The 26,783-nt window shown below is 41.8% G+C and overlaps 1 protein-coding gene across 1 annotated transcript; it reads right to left on the bottom strand.

Moving 5' to 3' along the window:
• Window positions 1-1,225: 1,225 nt before the first annotated feature.
• Wbp4 (WW domain binding protein 4) lies at window positions 1,226-26,605 on the bottom strand. Its single transcript, XM_034497364.2, has 10 exons — window positions 26,460-26,605; window positions 25,889-25,961; window positions 21,880-21,942; window positions 21,673-21,796; window positions 17,441-17,614; window positions 15,495-15,541; window positions 14,825-14,900; window positions 11,949-12,139; window positions 7,758-7,927; window positions 1,226-3,155 (listed from the first exon to the last, which is right to left on the bottom strand). Coding segments are annotated over exons 1-10 (1,128 nt in total). The 5' UTR covers window positions 26,462-26,605; the 3' UTR covers window positions 1,226-2,947.
• Window positions 26,606-26,783: the final 178 nt, after the last annotated feature.

The following is a 26,783-nucleotide window of genomic DNA, read 5'->3' as shown; positions in this document are numbered from 1 at the left end:
TTAATTATCTCACTATGGCAAGATAATGGATTTCAAAAGCAATTTAAGGGGACTTTATTTTGGCTCTTGGTTCAGAGACTACAGTCCATCATAGAAGGTGGGGCATGACCAGGTTATCAGCTTCTGTGGCAATCTTAATGTAAAACTCTATGGATCAGGAAACAGCTCTGGCCAATAGTAGATGTGGCCCGTAACCTCCCAGACTCCACCAGGCCTCCTGTGAGAAGGTTCCTGGTCCTAACAGAACATCACCAGCTGGGAATCACATATTCAAGCAGGGGTGTATGGGGGACATTTCACACTCAAAACCGCAAGTTTAGCCAATGAGAAGACATTGGAAGTAAGTTATAATTTGTCTTATGATTTTAATTTAGCACAGTTTTGTTTAAAGACACTCTTATTTGTCACTCTGGCTGTACTGGAATCTACTTTGTAAACCAGGACTCAGATATCTCTGCCTGCCTTTGCTGGGATTATTGGTATGTGCCACCATGCCTAGCATATGTGTCTATATCTTGTTGGGAATCAGAGAAAATCTACTGATTCATCATTAAAAAAAAAAAAAAGGCTCATGTTCACAGTTACTTTAGGGGTCTCCTGACACTTTGATAGTTCATCAGACCTGATGTTAAAGCAGCTCTCTTCAACAAGTCATTATTCTAATAAACTTTAACATTAATTTTAGTCAGTATGCTAAACACATAAACAAAATACAAAAAAGACTTCCAGTTGGGTAACAAGAACATTTTAAGAACCAACAGGAGAAATACGCACAAATAACAAAAAGGGTCTGGCAGGCATGGTGGTGCATTCGTTTGATCCCAGCACTCAAGAGGCAGAGGCAGGTGGATCTGGTGAGGCCAGCCTGGTCTACATAATGAGTTCTAGGACAACTAAGACTATATAGTGAGATTTTGTGTCAGAAAGCCAGGAAGCAGAGCTGATGAAAACTGGCTTGGTGGTTAAGAGCACTTACTGCTCTTGCAGAAGACCTGAATTTAGTTCCCAGCACCCACATGGAGGCTTATAACCATCTGAAACTCATTTCATGGGATCTGACATCCTCTTCTGACCTCCTTAGACCCATGTACACATGTGGTACTCTCTTTTTCTCTCTCCCCCCTCTCATCATCACCATCATCACCACCATCACCACCACGACCACCACCACGACCACGTCCACTGGGAGTACAATGAGATCCTGTCTCAGAAAAACAAAAGCAGATTTAGCAATTGTCTTCAATACTTTATTTTATAGGAGCTAAATGTGGATAAAATATAAACACATTCATTCCACTTCTAGTATTTTCCAACTTGAGAAGAATCAAGGACTAATATATATTCCTCAGGTACATAACAAATGTCCTATCAAAAACTGAAAAACAGGTAGAACATAGGTCCGTTGCTGCTTGCTCACATAGTCTAGCACCACAAAAACTGGGAGGGATAGCATACACCTGTAATCACTGCTCTGGGGAAGTGGAAAACAGGAGAGTCAGAAGTTTAAAGGCATCTTCAGACAAACTACTTAGGAGGGAGTTGTTCAAGGCTAGCCTGGCAGACAAGAGGGTCTCAAACAAAACCACCACCACCACCACCCCAATCAAACTAAGCCAACTAAAACCAGAACCTAATCCCCCCCCAAGTAAACCAGTGGGGTGTGTTGGCTCATGCCAACAATTCCAGCACTAAGGTTTAGGCAGGAGGGTAACTGCAAGTTTGAAGGCAGCCAGATATACATAGTGAGGCCCTGAGCACCCAAAGACTAAATACTCAACTATCAAATAGTCAGGTGTGATGTTATACCCATTAATTCCAGTATTCTTGAACACTCTTAGGCCAGAGGATCTGAACTTGAGGCTAGTCCTCAAGGGCAACACAGCAAAACTCTTAAAACAAAAATTAAAATGCCTCAAAATGGAAAGTTTCGGCCTGAGTAATTGAGAAGACTGATCTTCAAATACTGTTTTGTCAATGATAAGGTAACTCTGATCCATATAAGGAAAAAGGGACCCCAATATTTACTTTATGGTTTTTAATAAGCTATTCTTACATGTACACTAACAATTGTAAAAAGACATTTACTACTAAAAGTTACAGACTGTACAACTTAGGAAAATATTAGAAATATTCAAAAGTAATAAAGGGAAGTACTTCAAATAGAATATGAAATTTCTACTTAAGAAATGTAACCAGAAAATGGGAAACATCTAAGTGGACAAAGAAACCTATTTCAGCTCAAGCCTTTTGTGACATTACCTTAGATAAACCCTCCCATAGATCCAGGGCTATGAAAGCATGCCTGATGAACATCAGCAGGGCGGCGGCTGCCCTCCTACCTTTAGTCCCCTGAGGCTTGGCGGCCCCATGTTAAAATGCTTTTAAGACACTTTGCAGCTATACGCTGACCTGGGCAAGCAGTTTCAACCCTTGGTCCAGCTGTCACTCTGCACTTTGGTACTCAAGTAGATCCTCCTTCTGGCTTTCAGTCTTAAGTGGAGTAAGCCAAGCTTATCTGTAGTTTTCTATATCCAGGCTTCAGAAAGGACCATCAAAACCACACTGTCCTGGGGCTGTGCACTTTTATGTCTGATTTCCTATTTCTCAGGTAAGAAATTAATTTCAATGTATGGAAATAATGCATTTTCAATGCAGAATAAATATGTTTATGAGTAAAAACAGAGTAAAGGCCTTCCCCATGTTTTAAATAACAGATACATAGCATCTTAAATTATTATATAATTAGCAATTTTAGACATTGAACATAATACACTGTATTACAATGCAATGTGGTAGGCTTCCACTTAAGGAACAAAAATAAATTTCACATGAAAAAAGATTTATTTTGATTCACATAAAATATATTTAGCATAAATGTAAAATCCAGCACTACAGTATTCACAGCACGGAGGAGCTTGGAAAGGACACGCCTCCTCTGCCTGGAGCTTCACTCATCGTCACCTCGCTGTCTCAAATTTCGACATTTTCCATTTTCAATTCTTCTCTTTTTGAAGACAGGGGCCACTCCATCTGCTGCAACTCCCAGAGAAGAAACTGTTTTCTCTTTAAATACCACTTTGATCTCCCCAGCGCCAGCCTCTGAAGTTGGTAGACATTCACCTTCAGTGCTTGGAAGTTCCAAATCGACTTCTTCTCTGGAACAGAAGAGAACAAAGCTATGAGCTGACAGATTAAGGTAAATATCTGCATATGAACCACGAGCCCCCCAAGCACCACAAGCACCTTCCCAACAGTAACACTTGAGGGTACATCAGAAGCTGGTCACCTGGGAACACTAAGCTACTTCTATTTTGCCTTTTTTTTTTTTTTTTTTTTTTTTTTGGTTTTTATTGAGACAGGGTTTCTCTGTGTAGCCCTGGCTGTCCTGGAACTCACTCTGTACACCAGGCTGGCCTCGAACTCAGAAATCCGCCTGCCTCTGCCTCCCAAGTGCTGGGATTAAGGACGTGCACCACTGCCCGGCCTGTTTTGGCTTTTTAAAGACAGCGTTTCATGCAGTCCCCGCTAACCTTACACTCTGATGTCACTGTGGATGACGTCAAGTACCCAAGCCTCTAAATCCATCCCTCTAGCTCTGGGTTAGGTGTGCACTGCCTGGCTCTAGGAGATTTATAATGCTGGCTTTAGCTTCAAAACAGTGAACTCTGCCTCAGACAAACATGTGCTAGGACAAGTCTTATTTGTTCTATTTTTGTTACGCAAAGAACACAGCATCTTATTACACACTTTGTATATGACATGCAGTATAAACAGGTAATAGAGAAGTTGTAGAAACTGGTTTTGCCATGGATTGACAGAGGTTTTGAAAGTTTACATACTATGAGACAAAAGAATGGAGTCTTAATGTCCTATTACAGGAGATTCAATGTCTAGCATCTTTTTATTCTGAGAACTAGCCCTTCAACTATAAACAATCTGGCTAGGCCAGAAATCAGTTACCTGCTTAACATGAGCCCCTTGGTCCCTTATCCTCTAGAGCAGTGGTTCTCAACCTTCCTAAGGCTATGACTCTTTAATACAGTTCCACTTGTTGTGGTGACCCCCAACCAAAAAATGACTTTTATTGCTACTTCATAACTGTGATTTTACTACTGTTATGAATCTCAATGTAAATAATATCTGCATTTTCTGATGGTTTTAAACAATCCCTGTGAAAGGGTTTTCTATCCTCTAAAAAGGTCATGACCCACTGGTTGAGAAACACTGCCTTAGGCAGTCAACTGGTCTATGAAAGAGTTAGCTCATCAATTCAACCCATGAGATTTCTGGCTAGAGCTCTCATATCATATCTTTTGAAAAATGTATCAGCCTAAAGCTTTGCTATTAAGTATAGAGCTTCTCTGAGAAGGAGTCATCTCAAGAGCAAGGCAGAGGTGAAAATAAAGGCTCACAGACTGTCCAGCGTCCTGAGGACTTTATTTAAGCCCTTGGGTCCAGCCACACCTGACACCCCTGCACCTGAGTCACATTGTCACAGAACAGTGTGTGGGAACAGTGGTAACTCATCAGCTGACTGACACTACAAGTTAGAGACAATATGATTTTTATGTTGTTTACCAAAGCTAAACTTTATTTAATAATACTATTCAATGATCTTAAATGACTTTCTCTGGAAAGTGCCTGTGATTGAACCCAGATAGGTTGCAAGATAGGCAAGAATTCTATTAATTATATCCACAGCCTCAGTAACCTTAGTCAAACATATAGGATAACAATTTTTTTTCACACATGTATAAAGTTCCAACCTATAGAAGTGTGAGTAAAACACAGTCCCTAGAATATGACTGTTTCTAGAGTTATTTCAATAATGTAAGAACAGTTGGACAATGTTAGGATTGTAAAAATTAAAGTGCAAGAACAAAATAAAGATGGCAAGGTGTTAATTCAACTTAATTCTGGTAAGTTGTGAAGTCCAGGCCTGCAGTCCCAGCACTTGGGAAGCTGAAGCAAGAGGACTCTGAGTCTCGGGCCAGCTGGGCCTCACAGCAAGACCCACAACTCAAAGATCTCATGTAGTTGTGGTGGTAGTACATACCTGTAATACCAAGCACCTGGGTTGAGGACTTGGGAAGACAGTAAATTGGGAGGTACTGTGGGCTTCATAGCAAATTCAGAGCTAGTTTACACCACGCAGAGAGACCCTATGTGACATGGCCCAGCAATTGCACAGGACCAGAGTTTGGTTTCCTCCAATACCACTGGTTTCCCGAGTAACAGCATTCACATGTATATACTTCCACACAGACACATACTCAGAAAGAAGGTGAGAAGGCAGAGACTGGTCTATGTAGTGAGGGCAGGGGTGGTAGTGGAGAGAAGATGCATGGAGACAAAACAGGGTGGAGAGATGTTCCAGTGGCATAGAAAGCTTTGCTGCTCTTGCAAAGGACCAGAGTTTGATTCCAAGCATCGATGCAAGATGGCTTACAATCCATTCATTCTAGCTCTGGGGATCTGACGCCCTCTTCTGGCCCTTTAGAGCCCCTGCACACACGAGGCATGCACTAACAGGCATTTTGGGTGAGTGGGGAGTAGAGACATTCATAGTCAATTAGACACAGAAAGTAAGTCAAGATATGCCTGAAAGATGAAATATTACATAGTATTAATGAGTAATTACAGAATTTTAACATAATAGAAAAATAATAATGTAAAATGTCAAAATTAGAAAAACTGGGAGAATGCTCTAAAATGTTAGTATTATTTCTATGTAAGTAGTGAAATATTTGTATACTTTTTTCACTTTCAAAATAAACAATAAGCATACCAGGCCTTTATTTTTTTTTTTGCTAATGATGTGTTTTCGAAAACCCCTTAAGAAGCTAGGTTAATGGTTCAAGGACAGCCTGGTCTACAGAGTGAGTTCCAGGATAGCTCAGGTTACACAGAGAAACCCTGTCTTAAGAAAGAAAGAAAGAAAGAAAGAAAGAAAGAAAGAAAGAAAGAAAGAAAGAAAGAAAGAAAGGAAGGAAGGAAGGAAGGAAGATGGAGAAAGGAAGAAAGCAACAAATAAGTAAAATTAATCTGCATAGGAAGTTGCACACAATCCATTAAGTATTAAGCTGCATAGCAAGAATTTAATTAGCATTATAAAGATATCTCAATTTTGAAATAGGAGATGTTGACATAGGACAATTCTGACTTTTAGTATCAGCCACAGCACAGTATCAGATGTCCTTTTGTCCTCCCTCAAATCCTTTCTCATAGTATACATGAGTGTGTGTAAAACCATCTATCTGTTTTAAGTGACAAGAAATGAAAGAGTCTACTACCCTCTAGTAACTTGCACGTGTAGACATCAATGTCCTTGTCATATCTGGGGTACACAGAGCTGCCCAGGACTTGCATTACTCTACTACAAAAAAAAAAAGTACAACTTGTCCATTAAAGGGCAGGCTTTGGCTTTGACAACTTTTTGTCATTTTTTGTCTTTTGTGACTTTTTGTCACTGTGTAATGTATGCTTCTGAAGCAAATCTTGCCTCTGTTTCCTAAGTGCTTGTGTTATGGGTGTGCACTGCTATTCTTGGCCAAGAATCTTAATAAAGAACAATTCACTATGGAAGCACAGTAAAGGCCTCCATCCTACACTATAATTCCAGAGCACTGTTGTAAAGAGTATCTACTTTACCCATGTATCGTCCCTTTACCTTCAAGGTTAAAGAGAAAAAAACACCCACTAAAATGATTGCCTGACAGTGACATATACTTACCTGGTAAAATAAATGCCTCTAAAAAAAACCTTATTTGAGCAGTTAAGTCAGTAACATAAATCAGGTACAAGTGTGGTTAACTACTGATAACCTCTTCTGCTACTTTGAATATGAGCTTAAAACTTTGAAGTTTAGAGCCAGGCATAGTGTTACACCCATTAATACTAGCACCCTTGACGTGGGGCCAGATCAGGCTACACAAGACTCAAAAAAACCAAACCAAACCAAACCAAACCAACCAAAACAAAATTCACACCCACAACATACTTTGGGTAAGGATATACAAAAACCACTTTTGAGTAGAGTGAGACACTTTAAGAGAGTAAGAGCAAACACGTCTTCTTTGCCTTTAAATGCATTCTGTAGTTCAAGTGTCTTGCAGACTATTTCCTCTAAGCATTTGTTTTTCTGATAAAAACTGCCAGTGAGTGTGAGTGTGGTCACTGGAAATGTCATGCTTTAGACACAAAACAATCACTACGCTGGTTTAAAGCAACCACTGTTTCATCTTTTAAAATTAATATTCTAGAAATGAAAGAAAGCAAAATTAAAAATATTCTAAGAATGGGCGCTGGACAGATGGCTTAGTGGTTAAGAGCACTGTCTGCTCTTCCAGAGGTCCTGAGTTCAATTCCCAGGAACCACATGGTGGCTCACAAGCATCTGTAACGGATCTGATGCCGTCTTCTGGTATACACCATATATGCACATAGAACACTCACACATAAATAAATAAAATTAAAGAAAATATATTCAGGGATAGAACGATGGCTTAGAGGTTGAGAGCACTGAATACTCTTCCACAGGTCCTGAGTTCAATTCCCAATAACTACACGGTGGCTCACAACCATCTGTAATGGGATCTGATGTCCTTTTCTGGTGTGCATGAAGAGAATGACAGTGTACTTATATACATAAATAAATAAATCTTAAAAAATTATTCTAAGAACGTAAGAAAGAGCACAGCACACTGACTCCTGACTGCAGTGTGCTGAGGTGCGTGGGCGACACCTCAGGTACTTACTGACACTCAGCAGCCTCTTGTTTAATTTCTTGCCATTCCCCATAAGGGTTCGTCGACTTCTTCAGAGTTTTGGGTTTTTCTTCATTTGTATTTGACGGATTCTGTTTTTGAGTACTTTTTTCTTTTTGTATTTCTGGGCCAATTCTTTTCTCAGTACTTTTATTTTTTTCCTGAAATGCAAAGGTCAATATAAATAATACACTACAAGCAAGACTATAGTCAACCTCCAAAACTTTTTAACTTCTTTTAATAGTCTTATTAATAATACTAATAATCATGAACTTAATGGTCTAAGTTTTTACACAATAAATGCACATGGAAGACGATGTCTAAAACTTTAATGCATTATGTTTAATGGCACTTTTAAAAAATGTACCATGATGATACATAAAGACAGTGGTGGCACATGCCTTAAGCAAGTCCAGCACAGCCAGGATTACACAGAAAAACTGACAGTGACTCCCCTTCAGGGCAGCAGCAGTCCCTACAGATGTCCTAGGGGAGAGTCTTCCTGACATGTCTTCACTGGGCTTAGAAAGCCTCTTAAGCTACTTCTCCACCTCAGTGTGTGCACCATACATGTACTGGGGTTTCAGCCTATTTGCAAACTACACAACTATGAGTAGCTTGACTGCCTCGAACTCAGATCTGCCTGCCTCTGCCCCTCAAGTGTTGGAATTGAAGGCACATGCTACCACATCCCCAGACATGATTTCTGTAACAAAACCTCTATCTTTTACTTCTGTTTCACCGTGTTTCAGTCACCTAGTATTAAAACATTAAATTCTGGTCTGGGGATGTAGCTCAGACAGTATCATGCAGAAGGCCCTTTTCCAAGTACAGTATAAACTGGACATTATGGTATAGACCTGTAATCCCAGTATTTGAGCAGGTAGGAGGATCAGTTCAAGGTCATCTTTAGCTACATAGGGAGTTCAAGGCCAGACTAGGCTGAAGACTTTGTCTTAAAATAACAATTAAAGCCCAGCAGTGGTGGCACATGCCTTTAATCCCAGCACTTGGGAGGCAGAGGCAGGCGGATTTCTGAGTTCGAGGCCAGTCTGGTCTTCAGAGTGAGTTCCAGGACAGCCAGGGCTACACAGAGAAACCCTGTCTCGAAAAACCAAACCAAACCAAACCAAACCAAACCAAACCAAACCAAACCAAACCAAACCAAACCAAACCAAACAAAAAACCCAAATAATAATAATAATAAAAATAAAAAATTTTGCCCTCAGCCCCAAGCAAAAATCCCTAAGATTGTCATTTATTTTTATTCAACCTAAGTCAGAACTCTGAAACACTTTTCTTATGACATCTTTTGACTATGTAGCTCTTATCTCCTTTGGCTTTCTGACTCTCATTTGTATTGTCCTGCTCATCTGACTCCATAGCATTCCCAAGACTGTGTGTCTGAGTCTCTTTCAGACTTTGCATCCTTCTTTTACAGTTCAAATTCCTAAGAGTATCACTTTAAACTCTCCTTTGCTAGCACCTTAAACATGTTTGCTTGTAGCTTTCTATTGTACATAGCTGAAAAATATCCATTGTTCTATATAACTATTTGTATGGTCTCAAGTTGGATTTCTAGAGTCATCCCCTCCCCAAAATTATAGTAGAGACTTTTAACACTTCTAAGTATTGTGTCTACTAGCCCTTTGAATATTTACTTTAAAAAAAAAAAAAAAACCCAAAGCCTTCTACATAGGGCTAATTAAGTAACGATGGAATATTAAGTAACTATGGAATATTACAGAGTCACTGGACTGACTGAGAAGAGTTACCGAGGTCTTTGTGAAAGGTTAAATTAAAAGCTCACAGTAAAATCTTATTACATTATTTTATTTAAAATAATATGCATACTGGCTGGCAGGGAGGCACCTCAGTTATAGAGGATATGAGTAACATGCCTGAGGTACAAGGTTAAACCCCAGTACCCTTTCCCTGTGTTTGTGTTGGAACAGAAAAAAAGCTGCAGGCAAACACAAGACTACTATAGTGGATTGTTCTGGGAGGAGGCAACATTAAATGTAGTTTCATCGCTGTTTACCTCTACATTGTAATTAATTAATTAATTCATTCATTTATTTTACAATAGACACACTAGTTCTGATAGGAAGAAATCAGGTTACCCAGTGACGACTATGAACTCTGTGAGCTGGCTATTACAAGGGCTCTGTTACTGCTTCTCTACAACTGTGAGACACATCTTCTCCTGTATCCCTTAAGAATTGATGGAATGCATAGAGAAATCCCAGGCAATGATAGGACCTTAGGGGTGGCTGGGAAAGTCTCTCTAGCATCTTTGCTGTCCTATACTTTTGGGGCCAGTCATCTCTACCATGATTAGTGGTGTAAGTATGTCTTCTTTGGTAGGGTACAACTAACAAGACTATAAAGCTGTGCTTCTCTCTTCTTCTTTGGGCTCTCAGCACCACCTGTTGACAGCTTGGTTCATTTCCTCTCTCACTTGAAACCCCCCCCCCCATGACTCCAACCCATTAATGTCGTCCAACTCCCCAAAGTGCCTTATTGTTAACAATACTCACTTCTTTAAAAGTTATGACTTGGGTTAGCAAGATGGCCCAGAGGGTGAGGGCACTTACCACATAAGCCTAAGAACCTGACATCAATCACTGGAACCCAGATGTATTAGTTTGCTTTGGTAAAACACAGTGACCAAAGCCAACTTGTGGAGGAAAGGGTTTATTGGGCTTACATGTCCCAGTGACAATTGACCACCAGGAAGTCAGGGCAGGAGCTGAGGCAGGAACCATGGAAGAAAGCTAAGCTTACTGGTTTGTCCCCAGGCGTGTTTTACACTGCCGGTGAGCCAAGCCTGCCCCCTCATTAATCAACAATTAAGAAAATGCCACACAGACAGGCCAAGCTGAGGAGGGCAAATCAACTCAAGTACTCAAGTTCCCTCCTGCCAGGTGTATCTAGTTTGGGTCAAGGTGACAAAATCTAGTGTACATCACATAAAGTGGAAGGAGAGAACTGACTCCACAGGGTGTCCTGTGACTTTTAGAAGTGAGTGCTCAACAACATGTGGACTCAGGGACCAAGCTCAGGCATCAAGAGCCTTTATTCCTGAGCTGCCTCCATAGCTCCCTTTTAAAACAGTCACTTTTGTTTTGTTATCTTATTTTCAGGTTGTATGTGTTTACATCATGTGTGTCCGGGAGATAAAAGTCAAGTGTCTTCTCTCCAGCCCAGCAGACTTAACTCCTGACGTCCTCTGCACGTCTGGCTTCTAGAACACTTCTTACCCCCCACATCGGCCCTCCCACCTCCAGCACAAGTGGATTTAAAACCACATTGAACATCCACAGTTGCTCTTCTAAGTTAGCTTACATTGGAACTTAAAGTACTGTTAGTAGCTGCTATTCACTAGCATTTCTATTTCTCTCTAGGTACACACACCGGCCGGACAGCTTTCTGAATGCTAAAATGCTTCTTAAAGTGACAGGTTTAAGGCCAGGTATATGGAATGGCACAGGCCTTCAATACATCCTGAGGCAGAAGCAGGCAGATCTCTCATCAATTTAAGGCTAAGCCTGGTCTACATAATGAGTCCTGGGCCAGTAAGGCTCCCATCTTAAAAAAAAAAAAAAAGGGTTAGAAGGTCTAAAAGAGGCTTAGTGTTTTGGTCTCAAGGATAAATGGTATAGTCAGTTATCCAAATGCCAAAATATAGTTGACCTTAACCTTATTTTGAGTGATTCATTTCAAGATCTCCATGGGTAGATGCCTAAATCCACCATGCCATATCAAACCACACACACACACCTAATGATGGTAAGCTTAATTTGTAAATTAGGTACAGTAAGAGATTAACTACAGTAGTAAATGGCAAACTACTACAATATACTGTAAGATTTTATCCTGCCATACAAGTTAAAAACTATGAATTGCTTTTTCCAGAGTTTCTTTTTTTTTTCACACAGAAAACTGTTTTGCAAATGCAAGATACAGATAACAACAACAATAACAACAACAAAATAGAGAAACAAAATAAACAACAACAGACTTAGCAAATACATTTCTGATTCTCTTCCTAGGGAAATGGAAATTTTTTTTCCCCCAGAGTTTCTACTTACTATTTTCAGATTGGAGTTGACCAGGAGTAACAGAAACTATGAAAAATCAGCTTGACAAATGTCTGTGAAAAGTAAAGCAAGAACCTACCTTAAACTTGATTATTAGCTTCTTTGTTTCTGCAGAGGCCTCTCCCGCTTTCTTCTGTTCACCATCAGAATCGCTGTGAGAATCGGATGATTTGGAGTCTTCTAGGGGGTCAGGCAACTTTTCACTGTCCTTACTAGAAAGCACATCACCACCATGTGGAATGAAATCATCAGGCTTTTCCCATTTGGATTCTGCTCAACACATTTTAATAACTGTATTACTTATTTAGCAATACTTCTCAGAAATATAACTTTTTATCATCTACTATTACTAAACAATACAGCATTCTTATATCCATATTTTATCTTTTATTGTTCAGAAAATTTAGGAGAGTCTGCACTTACTAAATTCATAAACTAACTCAATGGGAAAGAACTTGGGAAGTGGGTAATAGTTTTAAAAATCTTCAGTTTATCTGAAAACAATTTCAAGAATCATAGTGATAATGACTTTACAAAATATTTCTGGAAACTTCTTCTTTTTTTTTTTTTTTTTTTTTTGATTTTCGAGACAAGGTTTCTCTGTGTAGTCCTGGCTGTCCTGGAACTCACTCTGTAGACCAGGCTGGCCTCGAACTCAGAAATCCGCCTGCCTCTGCCTCCCTAGTGCTGGGATTAAAGGTGTGCGCCACCACTGCCCGGCTTCTGGAAACTTCTTACAAAGAATTTTTGCAGTTTTTAATCTGAATATGCTACTTTAATAGTAAAGGAATCTCAATTGGCTCAACCCCACTGCCATCTAGTGTTCACTGTGCTTTTAAAGAAATTACAATGTTTCTTCTTGTCTCTATTTTTAGTTTAATAATAGAGAGGAAAAAATATACAATTTGCTCCCAGTCAAGTGTGAAGGAAACAAGGAGACAGAGGAGGGGGATTTCTGAATTCAAGGTCTGCCTGGTTTGCATGATTCAGATAAGCCAGCTACAAAGTAAGACCCTGATTAAACAATCAATCAAGAATAAAAGTGGCTACTAATTTCACTGACCAGAATTAAACTCCTCCCAAGCCCAGGGAACACAGTTTTTTCATCTGAAGAATGAATAAATGTTCAGTGACTCTGCTGATAAGAAGTTGTGAGTTGAGTTAGACAACTCTGAAGTCCTACTATATTCATATGCTGTACGCTCTTTCTAAAGACCCAATACTTTACTTATATGGTACAGAAACATTGCTTTCACTGGGAAAAATTCCTATCTGAAGGTTTAAAAGACTATTTCTTCCTAAAAGATGTAATATAGGGCTTGGGTGGTAAGAATTTAAAAACATAGAATAAGGAAGACACTGAGCTGATAGCAGAAAGACTGACAAGGACAGATGCCAGTGGTATGTGGCTAAGAATCTTGAGGCCACTTCACTGAAGGAACTTAAACTACCCAAATGGCAGCCTTATGTCACTGTACACTGTCATAAATATCAAGAAGGACATGCTAAGTTTTAATATCCTCTGTGCCCCCGGCCCTAGGACTTTCTTTTCTCCAGTCTTGTTGGATATGGACCTGAACATTAGATGTATGCTGGAAGAAAAAAGAAATTATTCACAATAGTGGAAATCCAGGCACAAGAAACATTGAAGACTATCTGGGTTAATGGCCCAGTCCTGTAACTGTGGCTCTTGAGAGGCAGAAGCATCAAGACTTCAAGGTCCTACTCAGTCAACTGCTGAGTTAGAGATCAGGTTGAGATGGTCTCAAAAGCCAGAAAAGGAACAGCAAAGACTTAACTGAGAAATTCTGTGATTTTTCTAATTATTTACTTTTTTCTTTGTGTGACAGGAGCTCCTCCTGACTCCAACTTCCTAGTGATAGGATTACAGGCATGTTTGATGTTTGATTACACTGTTTTTGTTTTTTGAGTATATGGTACATGCTTATAGGTATTTGTATATGTGTGGATGTGTTTGCCTATGCATTTGTATGTAGAGGCCAGAGGACTACTTGTGGTACCTTCCCCCAACCCCTCTCTCCGACCTGAACTAGGTAGCCAACAAGCCCTGGGATTTGCTCATCTCTGCTCACCCAGTGTTGGGGTTACAAGTGCTTGCTTCAACATCTCACCATGTGGATGCTGGAAATTAGAACTCAGGTCCTCATACTTGGACAGCAAGCACTGTACCCAACAAGTTACCTTCCCAGCCCTCATACCATTTATGTAATGCTACAGATTGAGCTCAAGACTGTGCATGCTAGGCAAGCACTCTATCAGTTAAGTGACATCTCTAACACCAGTATCTTTTTTTCAAAAAGAAGAAAATGGTGAAAGCCTTGGTGTAATTCAATGAGAGTGTACATGCTTGCCTGTGTTAGGTCACAAGTCTGATCTTCACCATGACAAAAGTTGAACTAGATGATAACTACAGACACTCAGAAGGGAAATTATTAAAATCAATCATAAGGCCGGGCGGTGGTGGCGCACGCCTTTAATCCCAGCACTTGGGAGGCAGAGGCAGGCGGATGTCTGAGTTTGAGGCCAGCCTGGTCTACAGAGTGAGTTCCAGGACAGCCAGGACTACACAGAGAAACCCTGTCTCGAAAAACAAACAAACAAACAAACAAATTCTAGCACCCACATGGTGATTCAAACCAAGCAAAACTCTAGTTCCAGGAAATCTGATGATTTCCCCTGATTTCCTAAGCACCAGGCTCACATGTGGTGATCATAATTCATGCAGGCAAAACAGCCATACACATTTTAAAAAGGGAACAACATGGATGCACGGTATAATATATATAAAAAGATTTTATGTATCCCTTATAAAAGATAATATATATTTCCTATAGTAGTATTTATTGTATTAAAGTTTTCAAGTCTAGATGTATATTAGCTCACATGTAGTTTTGGGTACAATTTTAAGTTAAAGTAATCCAAAATAACACTCACCTCCTGTTTCTGTGTTATAGTAATAGGTGTAACCGTCTTCACTTAAACCTTCTACCCAGACGGCCTTTGCTGCTGTCTAACAGGAAGGAAAAAACAATACACCGAAAATAATGACAGTGGCTTCCTACTGAATAACTAAGGCAAATTTGGCTGTCCTTTCTTCTCTACTTGGTCCCTGGGAGTCACGAGAGGTAATAAAGATCATGGCAGCAGTCACTTCTGTTAGTCTCTACCAACTTTCAAACACTGTCTCACCTCTCAAACCCAGGAACTCTGTCCAGTTGGGAAGACATGTGAACAACAAATGACTGCGAATCAACTAATATTTATAACCAGTAGGGTTTGGTGTGTGTGTCTCTGTGTGTGTGCGTGTTGTCTCTGTGTGTGTGCGCGTGCGCACAGATACCCCCATTCCATCTCTACCCGGCAGGCTAATAGAAGTAATACAGAAAGAAGCCAGGTTGGGGCTGGAGAGAACTGCTTATTTGAAAACAAATTTGCTTAACAAAATTCTACAAAAAGCCACAGCAGGCAGTCTGGGAATTTGTTTAGCTCAGGGTAGAGCACTGGCCATTCTCAGAAGCCCTCAGATCCAGCACCATAAACCCAGCCACCCAACCCCAAACCAATCACTAGAAAGAATAAAGCTAAGACATTATGTGACAGTTACCTTTTTTAAGTTTCCTTGAAATCCTTCTGGCTTCTCCCACTGAGATGCTTAAAACAAAATAAATTATAAAATAATTATGCTCTTAAGGAAATCAAGTCACCAAAATTTGATTAAGTAAAACCCACAATCGAGTCATTATACACAAAACAGTACAGAACACTATTACTTAAAAGTGAAAGAAATGACATATATCCCCAGTGGTACTGCACAGAATACACGTGAATGTTACTAGAGGAAACAGCCCAATGAATCACCGAAACTTCTACCGTAATTATGAGTAGTACTTAGGACTCTTGTCAGAGATTAAGGAATTTAGACTTGGTAGGTTATTGATTTATTTTTCCTATCTCTATGTGATCTTTAATTCTTCTGTGAGAAGCCTTGCCTATTGTGGTAGTTTAAATGACAATGGCCCCCAGAGGCTCAAAAATTGAGGACTTGGGTCCCTGGCTGGTGGAATTACTTGGGAAGCATTAGGAAGTGTGGTCTTGTTGGCGGACGTGTGTTGCTGGGGATGGACCTTGAAGTTTCAAAAGCCAACACCATTTTCAGTTTGCTTGCTTTATGCCTCTCGATGGTGGATGAGATGTAAGCTCTCAGTTACTGTTACAGCACCATGCCTGTGTGCTGCTATACACGACCTCTGCCATTATGATTACGGGCTTTTCGCCTTCTGGGTCCGTGAGCCCCATTTAAATGCTTTCTTTGATAAGTTGTTTTGGTCATGGAGTTTTGTCACAGCAATATAAAAGTAACTAGACATCTACTCACCTAAAAATATAGTGCAAGTAAACACAGTACATATCTTTTTAATACCAGTGTTTGAGAAGCTGAGTCAGAAGTATTGTTATGAATTCGAGGCCAGTCAAACACTGTACATGTCCTTAAGAGACATGCAATCCCCCATTGTGGTGCTGCATGCTTGGACTTGTTGCACTGGGAAGGGAGAGGCAGGCAGATCTCTGTGAGTTTCAGGCCAGCCAGGTTTGCACAGTGAGACCCTGTCTGTTGAGGGCCTTTTCTTTCTCTTTCCCCTTCACATCTTCAAGTGCTCTATCAGTATTAAGAACCACTTAGTTCTTTATGTCTCACTTCCCCTGTGTGCAAATGGGTTAGCTTAGTAGGTTTTAAAGGAAAGGGATGATATTCTGTTGTCTTGGGTAAAGAGAGTGAGAGATAAAGAGTGAAGAAATTACAAAGAAGTTATCGAGGACAAAAGTTTCCAAGCTAGGATGGTGAAGAAAGGAGGCACATGAAGACAGAAATAGCTTCAAAGTGAAGCTGACAAACAAAGTGCAACAACAAACTGCTCATGCTGCGTGTCTACTTCCGGTTGATTTACTGTTCAACTACAATATGCATTTCACTCAAGACGTAATGCAGTTCCAGTAGTAATAACTTCTAACATTTAGAAAACCTTTCCGCCTTTAATCCCAGCACTTGGGAGGCAGAGGCAGGCAGATTTCTGAGGCCAGCCTGGTCTACAGAGTGAGTTCCAGGACAGCCAGGGCTATACAGAATATGAATAGTTTACCTTCAGGTAAAGTGCCGTATTTCTGTATAGTTTCAATTTTTGTATTGAGAGAACAGAGTTTATTTGTAAGTAACTTGTAAGATTAATCACGACACAATTTGCATTAAGCAGGATACTCTTCAGTTTTTCTTCTTTTTGAGAGAGTCTTACCCTGTACTCCAGGCTGCCCTGTATCTCACGGAGCATTCTAGGCTCGTCTCTTGCCTTGTCTCAAACCCGCTGCCTCAGCTTTCTGAATCCTGGAATTATAGGGTGTGCATCACCACAAAACACACACAATATTCTAAGCTTTGTGGTAAAAATGAAGTTGAAGTTTCTCACTGCTTAACATATTCTTATATCAAATAAAAGCCCCAACACACAAAATCCTGTGTTTTTCCACTTTCTTGTGGCCCGTGCTTCAATAGCATACCTCCGGTGATGAGGTCATAATAATAACAGTGGCCGTCAGCCGTCACGCCTTCTACCCATCTACCCTTTGAAGCTTCTTTCTTTTTCTTCTTCTTTTTCTTCTCTTTCGGTTGATCTGAGGTAGGGGTGGGCTGGACAGTGCTGATGACTGGTGATATAGTTGGCTCTGAAATGTCTAGAAAAAAAGATAAAGATGATAACTTTATCTTTTTAAATGTTTTATCAGTCAGAAACCTGGCAAAGCCAGCCATGCCTGTAATTCTAGCTCCTCAGAGACCAGCCTAGACAACATTTTTTAAAAAAACAAAACAAACAGGCTGGAGAGATAGCTCAAAGATTAAGGTCATTGGATGCTCTTCCAGGGATCCTGATTTCAATTCCCAGCAATCACATAGTGGCTCAGAACAATCTGTAATGGGATCCGAGGTTCTCTTCTGGTTGTCTGAAGACAGTGACAGTGTACTCATATAAACAATAAATAAATAAAGCTTTAGCCGGGCAGTGGTGGCGCACGCCTTTAATCCCAGCACTTGGGAGGCAGAGGTAGGTAGATTTCTGAGTTGGAGGCCAGCCTGGTCTACCGAGTGAGTTCCAGGACAGCCAAGGCTATACAGAGAAATCCTGTCTCAAAAAAACCAAATAAATAAATAAATAAAGCAAGCTTTAAAAAACAAAACAAAAAATGTGACAAGATTCTCTTTGGGAACAAAATACATTATAATGATGTTATATGAGATACAATCATGCAAGAATATATAAAGGGAATTTAATGAGGGTTATTTACTTCTACCAAACAGTAAGTCATCCTAGGGTCTGGGGAGTGTATGTGTGTCCCAGTGCTAGTTTGCCTACCAAGAATGCCCAAGGTTGTAGGCTTAATATATCTACATATATATATTCTCAGCATACTAAGAAGAAAACAAGACAGACAAAACAACCCGTAACTTACCCTAATATTCATCTGAAACAAACCCATGTCTGGGGCATGTCAGTAGCAGAGTGCTTGCCTGACACGCCAGGCCTGGGTTAGACCTCCAGTCCTGAAGGGAGGAGGAACCCAGTCATGAAGAATTGATGTGAAAATCATTAAACACATAATTTAAACAGAATGGTCCAGACACAGAGCCAACTGAAGACTCCTGGTATTTTTTACTGGAAGGCTTCCATACTTAGGCACTAGAGGAAACTAAGAGTGAGAGTGCACGCCTCCCAGTACTTGGGATGCACAGGTAGGAGGCTTAGGAGTTTAAGACCATCTTCAGTGATCAACGTGAAATCCTGTCTAAAAGACAGATATCTTGTCCACACCAACAAAGGCCAGTGCTGATGACAAGAAGAATGGGGTGCTAGAACTCTGCGACATGTCAACAACAAGTTACAAAGGCAAAACTATTAAGCCACTTCCCACTAGCGTCTCACTTCTTCACAATATAAATTTGAGGGCAAGTCAGGCATGGTGTCACATGCCTTTAGTCCCAGCACTTGGGAGCCATAGGCAGGCGGAGCTCTCTGAGTTCAAGGCCAGCCTAGTCTACATAGTGAGCCCCAGGACAGCCAGGGGCATCAAAATAGAATTCTTCCTTCCTTCCTCCCTCCCTCCCTCCTTCTCCTCCTTCCCTTCCTCCCTTCCTCCCCCCTTCCCTCTCTCCCTTCCTTCCTTCATCTATTTATGAATGAAATTAATGACATGAATTTTCAACAAACACTTCTCAAATTCTCCAGAAACATACCTATGTAATTTTTCCTCTCAAAATACTTTATCTTCAGTTGAGTGTAATGATCCATGCCTGTAATCCCAGAACTTGGGAACGAGTCTGACATCACATAGTAAGTTTGCAGCTAGTCTGAGCTAACCAGTGAGACTCTCATTCATTATTAAATAAATGCCTTTTTGAAACACATGCCCCTTCTTTTCCTTAAATATTAACATTTAGAATACATTAAGTTGACAACTGTTCGTATTCAATGAAAGCAATATTCTGCCTAAACCCATAATTAAGAGTTCTTTTTATTAGAGACTAAAGTGAATCATTTCATGCTGAAAAATCTGGTTCAGACTGAGCAGGAAGGGCCCTCCCCATTGGCCTGTGTTGTACCACAAGGTACTACTCACATAGCCCATAGTTCCACTGTTGCAGTCCTCCTTGGTTGCAGAAGACAATTTCTTTCTTTCTGTCTTTCTGTCTTTCTGTCTTTCTGTCTTTCTTTCTTTCTTTCTTTCTTTCTTTCTTTCTTTCTTTCTTTTTTTTTTGGTTGTTTTTCGAGACAGGGTTTCTCTGGGTAGCTCTGGCTGTCCTGGAACTCACTCTGTAGACCAGGCTGGCCTCGAACTCAGAAATCTGCCTGCCTCTGCCTCCCAAGTGCTGGGATTAAAGGCGTGGGCCACCTCTGCCCAGCCCAGAAGACAATTTCTTACAGTGCCATGGTTATTCATGTAGAGTCCTGACTGGTTAAATTACTGAGAATAAGTGACTGGTGATATAGTATGACAACCCAATGCTCATTAAGGGATCTTCCATATCTTACCTCTTCCAAAGCTCAGGAAACCACCATCAGGAAGAAGAGGTGGAAAGATTGCAAGAGTTAGGAAATAGGGATGTATTGTGACTTTTTCCCTCTGGGTATAACACGGCTACCCTATCACTATCTTGGAGTAGAGAATACACCAATCCAGTCATGGTAATGAAATAAACAACATGATACAGTGATGGTCAAGAATATGCAGATGGTAACGGAACTACTGACGTTTCCTAAGAGGAGGGAGAGAGGACTCATGGGACCTGTTCCTCCTCACGTAGCTATTCCATGGAGTTCCAGCTGTTCCCGACAGGCGATCTTGGGAGATGCTCAAGTAAAAGGGAAAGGTTAACTGAACAGAGGCTCCCTGGTACAGGGTCCCTAAGGTGGCGACCTATGATGGCCTGTGCCTTTGTGGTAATGCAGCTGTTTGGGGTCAGCTATGCTCCTGTAACTGACTCCTCATTCACACTGTCTAGGTAAGCCCACTAAGGTCACAGGTTCTCAAAAGCAAACATTAAAACCATCTGGCCATCTTACCCAGTCCATAGGATATCCAATCAAGATCCACTATGTACCTTAGGGATGCGGTGCCCAGCTGGTTGAAGCCTACGGAGCTTTAGGAGGCGGGGCCTGGCTGGTGGAGGGACATCAATGTGGCGTCCCTCTAAGTGTTTATCTACCTTCTGGCTCTGGCCTGTTCTCTCTGCTTCTGGTCCATAATGTGTGCATAAGCGTCCATTTGGAGCATCCAGCATTGTGCAGTAGTGGTGGGTTGAGACCTCTGAGCCTGAAACCCACGGCTGACTGTCTGTCCTGTAGGCTGTTTCGTCAGGTATTTTATCATAAGAAAAGTAACTAACACAATCTGTCATGGAAAAAAGCTTGTAAAACCTTCCTGCTCTAGAGCCTAAACTCAACAACATAGAGATTTTAAAAAACACCCCTTACTCAAACCCTCAATAAACTGCCTGCTTGAGGTAAAGTCAATTATTTGTCTACAAAAGCAACTGCTTCATTATGTAGCCAATTATATAAGTAGATACAACTCAATTCTGGCCATTTTGAAAATATAGTTAATATACAAGTTTGTTTTTTAGTGAACAGTGCCTATAACTTAATGAGTATGTAAGAAAGCAAGCTCAGGGCTTGGAAATGAGCCATTCAGTGAGCATGGAGCTAGGACTAGGGAACTGTAAAGGTGATATGGTCGATTTTAATACAAGGATCAAAAAAAGCATTAAGAGCAAAACGAGAGGCTAGCAAGATGGTTCAGTACATAAAGGCACTTGCCACTGAGCTTCACAACCTGAGTTTGATCCTTGGAACCCACATGGTGGAAAGAGAGTACTGACTCTTCTAGGCTGTCCTTTGAACTCCACATAATCACCAACACTAACGCACAGAGAAAGAAATAAAAGAGTAAGTGAATGTAGAGAAAGTAAAACAAGTCGGCGCGGTGGCTCATGCTTTTAGTTTTTAAATTCAGTACTCAGAGGCCTAGGTAGAAGGCTCGCAAGTTCAGCACCATCCCAGAATACACTAGGTTTTACCTCAACAGCAAAACTACCACAGCACCAGCACAAAGTCCTTCAGAGCCCACAGTCTACTAGGACTATGATCCATCATAGGAGCACCAGACTATTCCAAGCGCAGAGCTCCTCTGTGGGAACATAAAGGGCTCTGAGCACTGAGCTGTGAAGTGTGCGGACGTACCTGACGGTAAGCCAAGCCTTTTCAGATCCTCTTGGTATGCCTTCAGGGCAGCTGCCTCCATGGCAGCAAACTCCTTGGATGCCTTTTCCTCTTCCTTTGCCTTATCCAAGCTTTTCTGTTTAATCTGTGTAAGACATAGGTGAAGGCGAGAGTGAGAGAAGAGACCTCCACTGCCCAGAGAGAGATCAGAGAGCCAAAGGGGATTACCTCACTGATCCTCCTGGCCACATTTTCCTTGTGATTCTTCCCTCTTTCATGAAACTCAACGCTCTGGAAAACAAGAAAAGGAAACAATTATTAAATTCACAGTAAACTAATACTGTAATCACAGGGCTGAAATATAAAATCATAATGGCAAAAACCAGAAATGTCTAGTTTAATGCAAACTGACCTCAGATCAAATGATGCTGGTGGTCTAAGCAGATTACTGTGTTCTCCCACCAGATGTTCTCTGGTTAAAACAAGGCAGGACGACCACACCATCGGGAGGAAATATACAGTACTCTCTTGACTAACCCAGTGAATATGGGTCTAAAAAGGACTTGAGACATGAAGCCTTTCAAAAAGACAGATGTCACAACTGAGCAGTGGTGTTTACCTGTAACCCCAGCACCATGAAGACTGTTCATGTTCACAGCTGGGCAGTGGTGTCTACCTGTAACCCCAGCACCGTGAAGACTGTTCACGTTCACAGCTGGGCAGTGGTGTCTACCTGTAACCCCAGCACCGTGAAGACTGTTCACGTTCACAGCTGGGCAGTGGTGTCTACCTGTAACCCCAGCACCGTGAAGACTGTTCACGTTCACAGCTGGGCAGTGGTGTCTACCTGTAACCCCAGCACCGTGAAGACTGTTCACGTTCACAGCTGGGCAGTGGTGTCTACCTGTAACCCCAGCACTGTGAAGACTGTTCACGTTCACAGCTGGGCAGTGGTGTCTACCTGTAACCCCAGCACTGTGAAGACTGTTCACGTTCACAGCTGGGCAGTGGTGTCTACCTGTAACCCCAGCACTGTGAAGACTGTTCATGTTCACAGCTGGGCAGTGGTGTCTACCTGTAACCCCAGCACTGTGAAGACTGCTCAGGTTCTAGGCCAGCTGATGCTATTTGCCTAAGTGCTCTTGTCTCAAAACAAAGAGATAATAATGAAAATACCCTATCTTCTCAAAGCAAACAATCACCAAACAAATAAAAGGAACAGCAGCCACAACAACAACACAACAACACAACAACACAACACCACAACACCACCCACTGCCTTTCAACATCAAATGTCAAAACTGGTTAAGCCTCTAAAATTTCATTGTTCTGTTTTTCTAAGAGAAATGCAAAATTATCCTTAAAGACTTAGTCTTAGCTGGGTAGTGGTGAAGGTCTCTTTTAATCTTTTAAGTACTCGGGAAGAAGAGGCAGGAAGAGCTCTAAGATGGAGGCCAGCCTAGTCTACATAGGTAGTTCCAGGATAGCTGGGGCTACACGGAGAAACCCTGTCTCAAAAAGCCAAAGAGGGTAAAAGACTTGGGTTTTAAAACATTAAGAAAAACAGATGCCTAAAAATTCCTTGTTTAGGCAGGTAAGATGGCTTAGTGGGTAAAGGTGCTTGCCACCAAACCTGACCATCAGATTCAACCCCCAGGACCCACATGATCAAAGAGCAGACTCTCCAAGTTGTCCTCTGCTGTTTACAGACCAGGGAACACCAACACACACACACACACACACACACACACACACACACATACACACACACACCCCAACACACACATACCCCAACACACACACACACCCCCAACACACACACACACACATACACCAACACACACACACATACACCAACACACACACACATACACCAACACACACACACACACCCCAACACACACATACACCAACACACACCAACACACACACACACCAACACACACACACCAACACACACACACATACACCAACACACATACACCAACACACATACACCAACACACACACACACACCAACACACACACCCCCCAACACACACACACTCCAACACACACCCCAACACACACACACTCCAACACACACCCCAACACACACACAGACATACACCAACACACACATACACCAACACACACCCACACACCCACACACACTAATACACACAGACACACACACACCAACACCCCCCCCCCTGCCCCGGCATAATAAATTTTAAAAATCCCTCATTTTGTACAAAATGATGTAATAAAACAAAGTTATTCATCGCATTATTGTTTGTAGCAACAATCTTGTAGTCTCTCTGCTGGGGACTGGCTAAGCGAACTGTGGACATTCCCACATGCTTTTATTGAACAGAAAAAGAGTGCGCAGTTCCCTATGAATTGACATGGAAGACACCTTCAGGATATACTGTTCAGTTAAAAAAAAAAAACCCTGGTACCTTGTAAACAAGATGGAATAAAATACATGTACACAGAAATAATAAAAGGAGAGACATGGGAAAAGGGGGAGGTGACTTCTGAAGAGTAACAGTAGTTAGATGGCTGGGGACAGAGATGGCTGACTGAGCACTGGTACCTACTTAAATAACCAGAAATTCTCACAAAATTATACATGTCTAGTGGTAAGAAATGAGAAATCCCCTAAAAGTCCTGTCAATCAAATCCTGTATGGTGCATTAACCAAGCTACTCTAATATACTCCTCAGAGTACCTCTTTAAAGCTGGAGTTTGTACGGCAGACAGTCATCTCTATTGTTCCTATCCTGGGTTACTTACAGCTGATTATACCATACAGAGAATAATGTATTAACGCACCATTCAAAATTGATTATTGTTTTTCATTAATAGCTAAATTACTAGATATATAGGGAGACGCACGGAGACCTCTAGAAAGAATTTATTTTCATAACTCATTAAAATTATTTTACTGTGTAGGTACCTCCAGGGATAGATTTTTTTTTTTTTTTTCAATTTATGTGGTTTTAAAATCTCATGGCAGTTTTGATAAGGGTTAGCCTAAGTCAAATAAACTATCCACAATCTAGTCAAATAAACTATGTACAATCTTTCGAAACTACTAGCAAAGCCAAAGGGGAGAGCAACACTCCTCTCAAAGCCAAAGATGATTTAATAGTGTTTAACAACAGGATGCAGCACAAGATATGGCATCATTCTGTGGTGTCCAACAGTAATGCCAAGTAATAAGGTTACGTATGTGCAAAATACTATAGGGTTTTGTTTGTTTTTTCAAGACAGGCTTTTTCTGTGTAGACCTCTGTGTTGAACTCACTCTGTAGAACGAGTGGCCCTTGAGCTCAGAGATCTGCTTGTACCTGCCTCCCAGTGCTGGGATTAAAGGAGGGAGCCACCTTTGCCCTTGTTACCCTGTAGTGTTTCAAGACTTCTTCTGTGGGTCTATGCCCCTGTGAGTGCACGAGTACACAAGCAGAGCCATTAATGGAGGTCAGGAGAGGCTGCTGGGTACCCTGAAACTGGAGTTACAGGGAGTTTCAAACTGCCTTGTGGGTACTGGGAACTGAACCCCAACCCTCTGCAAGAGCTGTTCTTTACTGTGGAGCCATCTCTCCAGTCCCCATAGTCTACAGTTTCTGATACAGTAGTTTGTCTTACTATGGTATGTCTGAGGGAAGAAAGCCAGATGACTTTACTTTATGCCCTAAAAGTTGGATCTAGGAGTCGGGTGGTAGTGCACAACTTTATTTCCAGCACTGGGAAGCAAATGCAGGCAGATCTCTGTGAGCTGCAGGTTAGCCTGGTCTACAGAGTTGCTGTCTGGAAACCCTGTCTTGAAAAATCACCCCCTCCCTGTGCTCCCTCCCCCCCCCCCGGCAAAAATAGTGGGATCAAAGCTATCAGCATAAGGCATATTACAGTTGCTATCTTTGTATTTCATGAGGGAATAATGCTGTTCTCCTTTTTCTGGAGAACAGGAAAAATTACAATATTCTTTTTTAAGGAGCAGGTATTCCATACACAAGGATGAGATTACCCCACTCACTGTCCATCTCCTCAGAGGCCCCAGAAATAATTTGGCCTTAAAATCAAAGTCAGATTGATGAAAAGGGGAAGGCTGTAGTTTTCATAGGGGAATCAAACAAAATAAACCTTTTTAGGCTTTGAAGAATAAAGAGCACTATACATGAATGTGGTTTATAAACACTACTTAAGTCAAAAAGCAACACATCACATTAATATTTTACTAAAAATTTCATACAGGCCTATTGTCTGCTATCCAGCACTTGCAGTAATCACAGAATTTCTTTGGTTGTGACTTCCAGTAGTCGGCCCTGAAAAAGGAAAAACAACTCTAAGTTTATCCAAAAATTGAAAGAGAATTTTTACAATTGTTTAAAACTGAAATAGAAGGTTGTTGACAGACTTCTGTCTTAGCAAAGCAGTTGTATTATTTCTGTAAAACTAAATCCCGTGGAAAACTGCTCTCCCGTAAGGTAAATCACAGGCTTCTCGCTACTGCACCGAGAAGAAGAAATACGAGTCTCAGAGAAAAGTATTTCCCTTTCCCGTGTCCTTCCAAGCTAATTCATTTGTTCTGGGGAGGCGAGGCTAGGAAAAGCCCCAGGACATCTGCGGCCGCAGCGCCACCAGGGTCCCCGGAGCCGGCGGGAGGGCGGGCGGGGGCGGCACCCGAGACCCCGGCTCCGGCCAAAAGGGCGGCCGCGTCTCCGGGAGAACCGGCCGGGCAGGTCGGGCGGCCCGGGGCGAGCGGAGGGGCGGGAGGAGGAGGCCGCTCGCGGGAGACGCAAGCCCGATCTGTCCCGACTCACATGACCGCGGTGGCTCCGCGGGTAGCCCGCGATCCCGCTCACTGATGTCCGCTGGTGGCGAAAGCCAGGACCTCCCGGCCTCGGCGGACCCCGGCACTGCGTTTCCGCGGGAGAACTACGGCAGCCGCGACGGCCCAACCCGCGAGCGTGGTGTCACCGCCTCTTCCCCTCCCCCACGGGGCGGTACTCGCGGCGCCTGAGAGGTGGGGTCGGTATAAAGGGGTTGAGGTCACCCAGAAGGGACGAAAGCGCGACGGGACCGGAGCTGCGGGTCCCGAGTGCCCGACTCAGGCTCCATCCCGCGGTCCTCACTCCTCCCGGGAT

This window comes from Arvicanthis niloticus, chromosome 3, assembly GCF_011762505.2.
Source record: "Arvicanthis niloticus isolate mArvNil1 chromosome 3, mArvNil1.pat.X, whole genome shotgun sequence".
NCBI lineage: Eukaryota > Metazoa > Chordata > Mammalia > Rodentia > Muridae > Arvicanthis > Arvicanthis niloticus.
This window is presented reverse-complemented; position numbering and strand designations above follow the sequence as displayed.

Excerpts from the sequence above, each read along its gene's own strand:
- Wbp4 (XM_034497364.2), bottom strand. Across the intron at positions 21,943-25,888 it reads GGATAGCAGACAATAGGCCT|AGCGTTGAGTTTCATGAAAG; the intron begins GTATGAAATTTT and ends CTTGTTTTCCAG. Across the intron at positions 17,615-21,672 it reads AAGGCTTGGCTTACCGTCAG|ACATTTCAGAGCCAACTATA; the intron begins GTACGTCCGCAC and ends CTTTTTTTCTAG.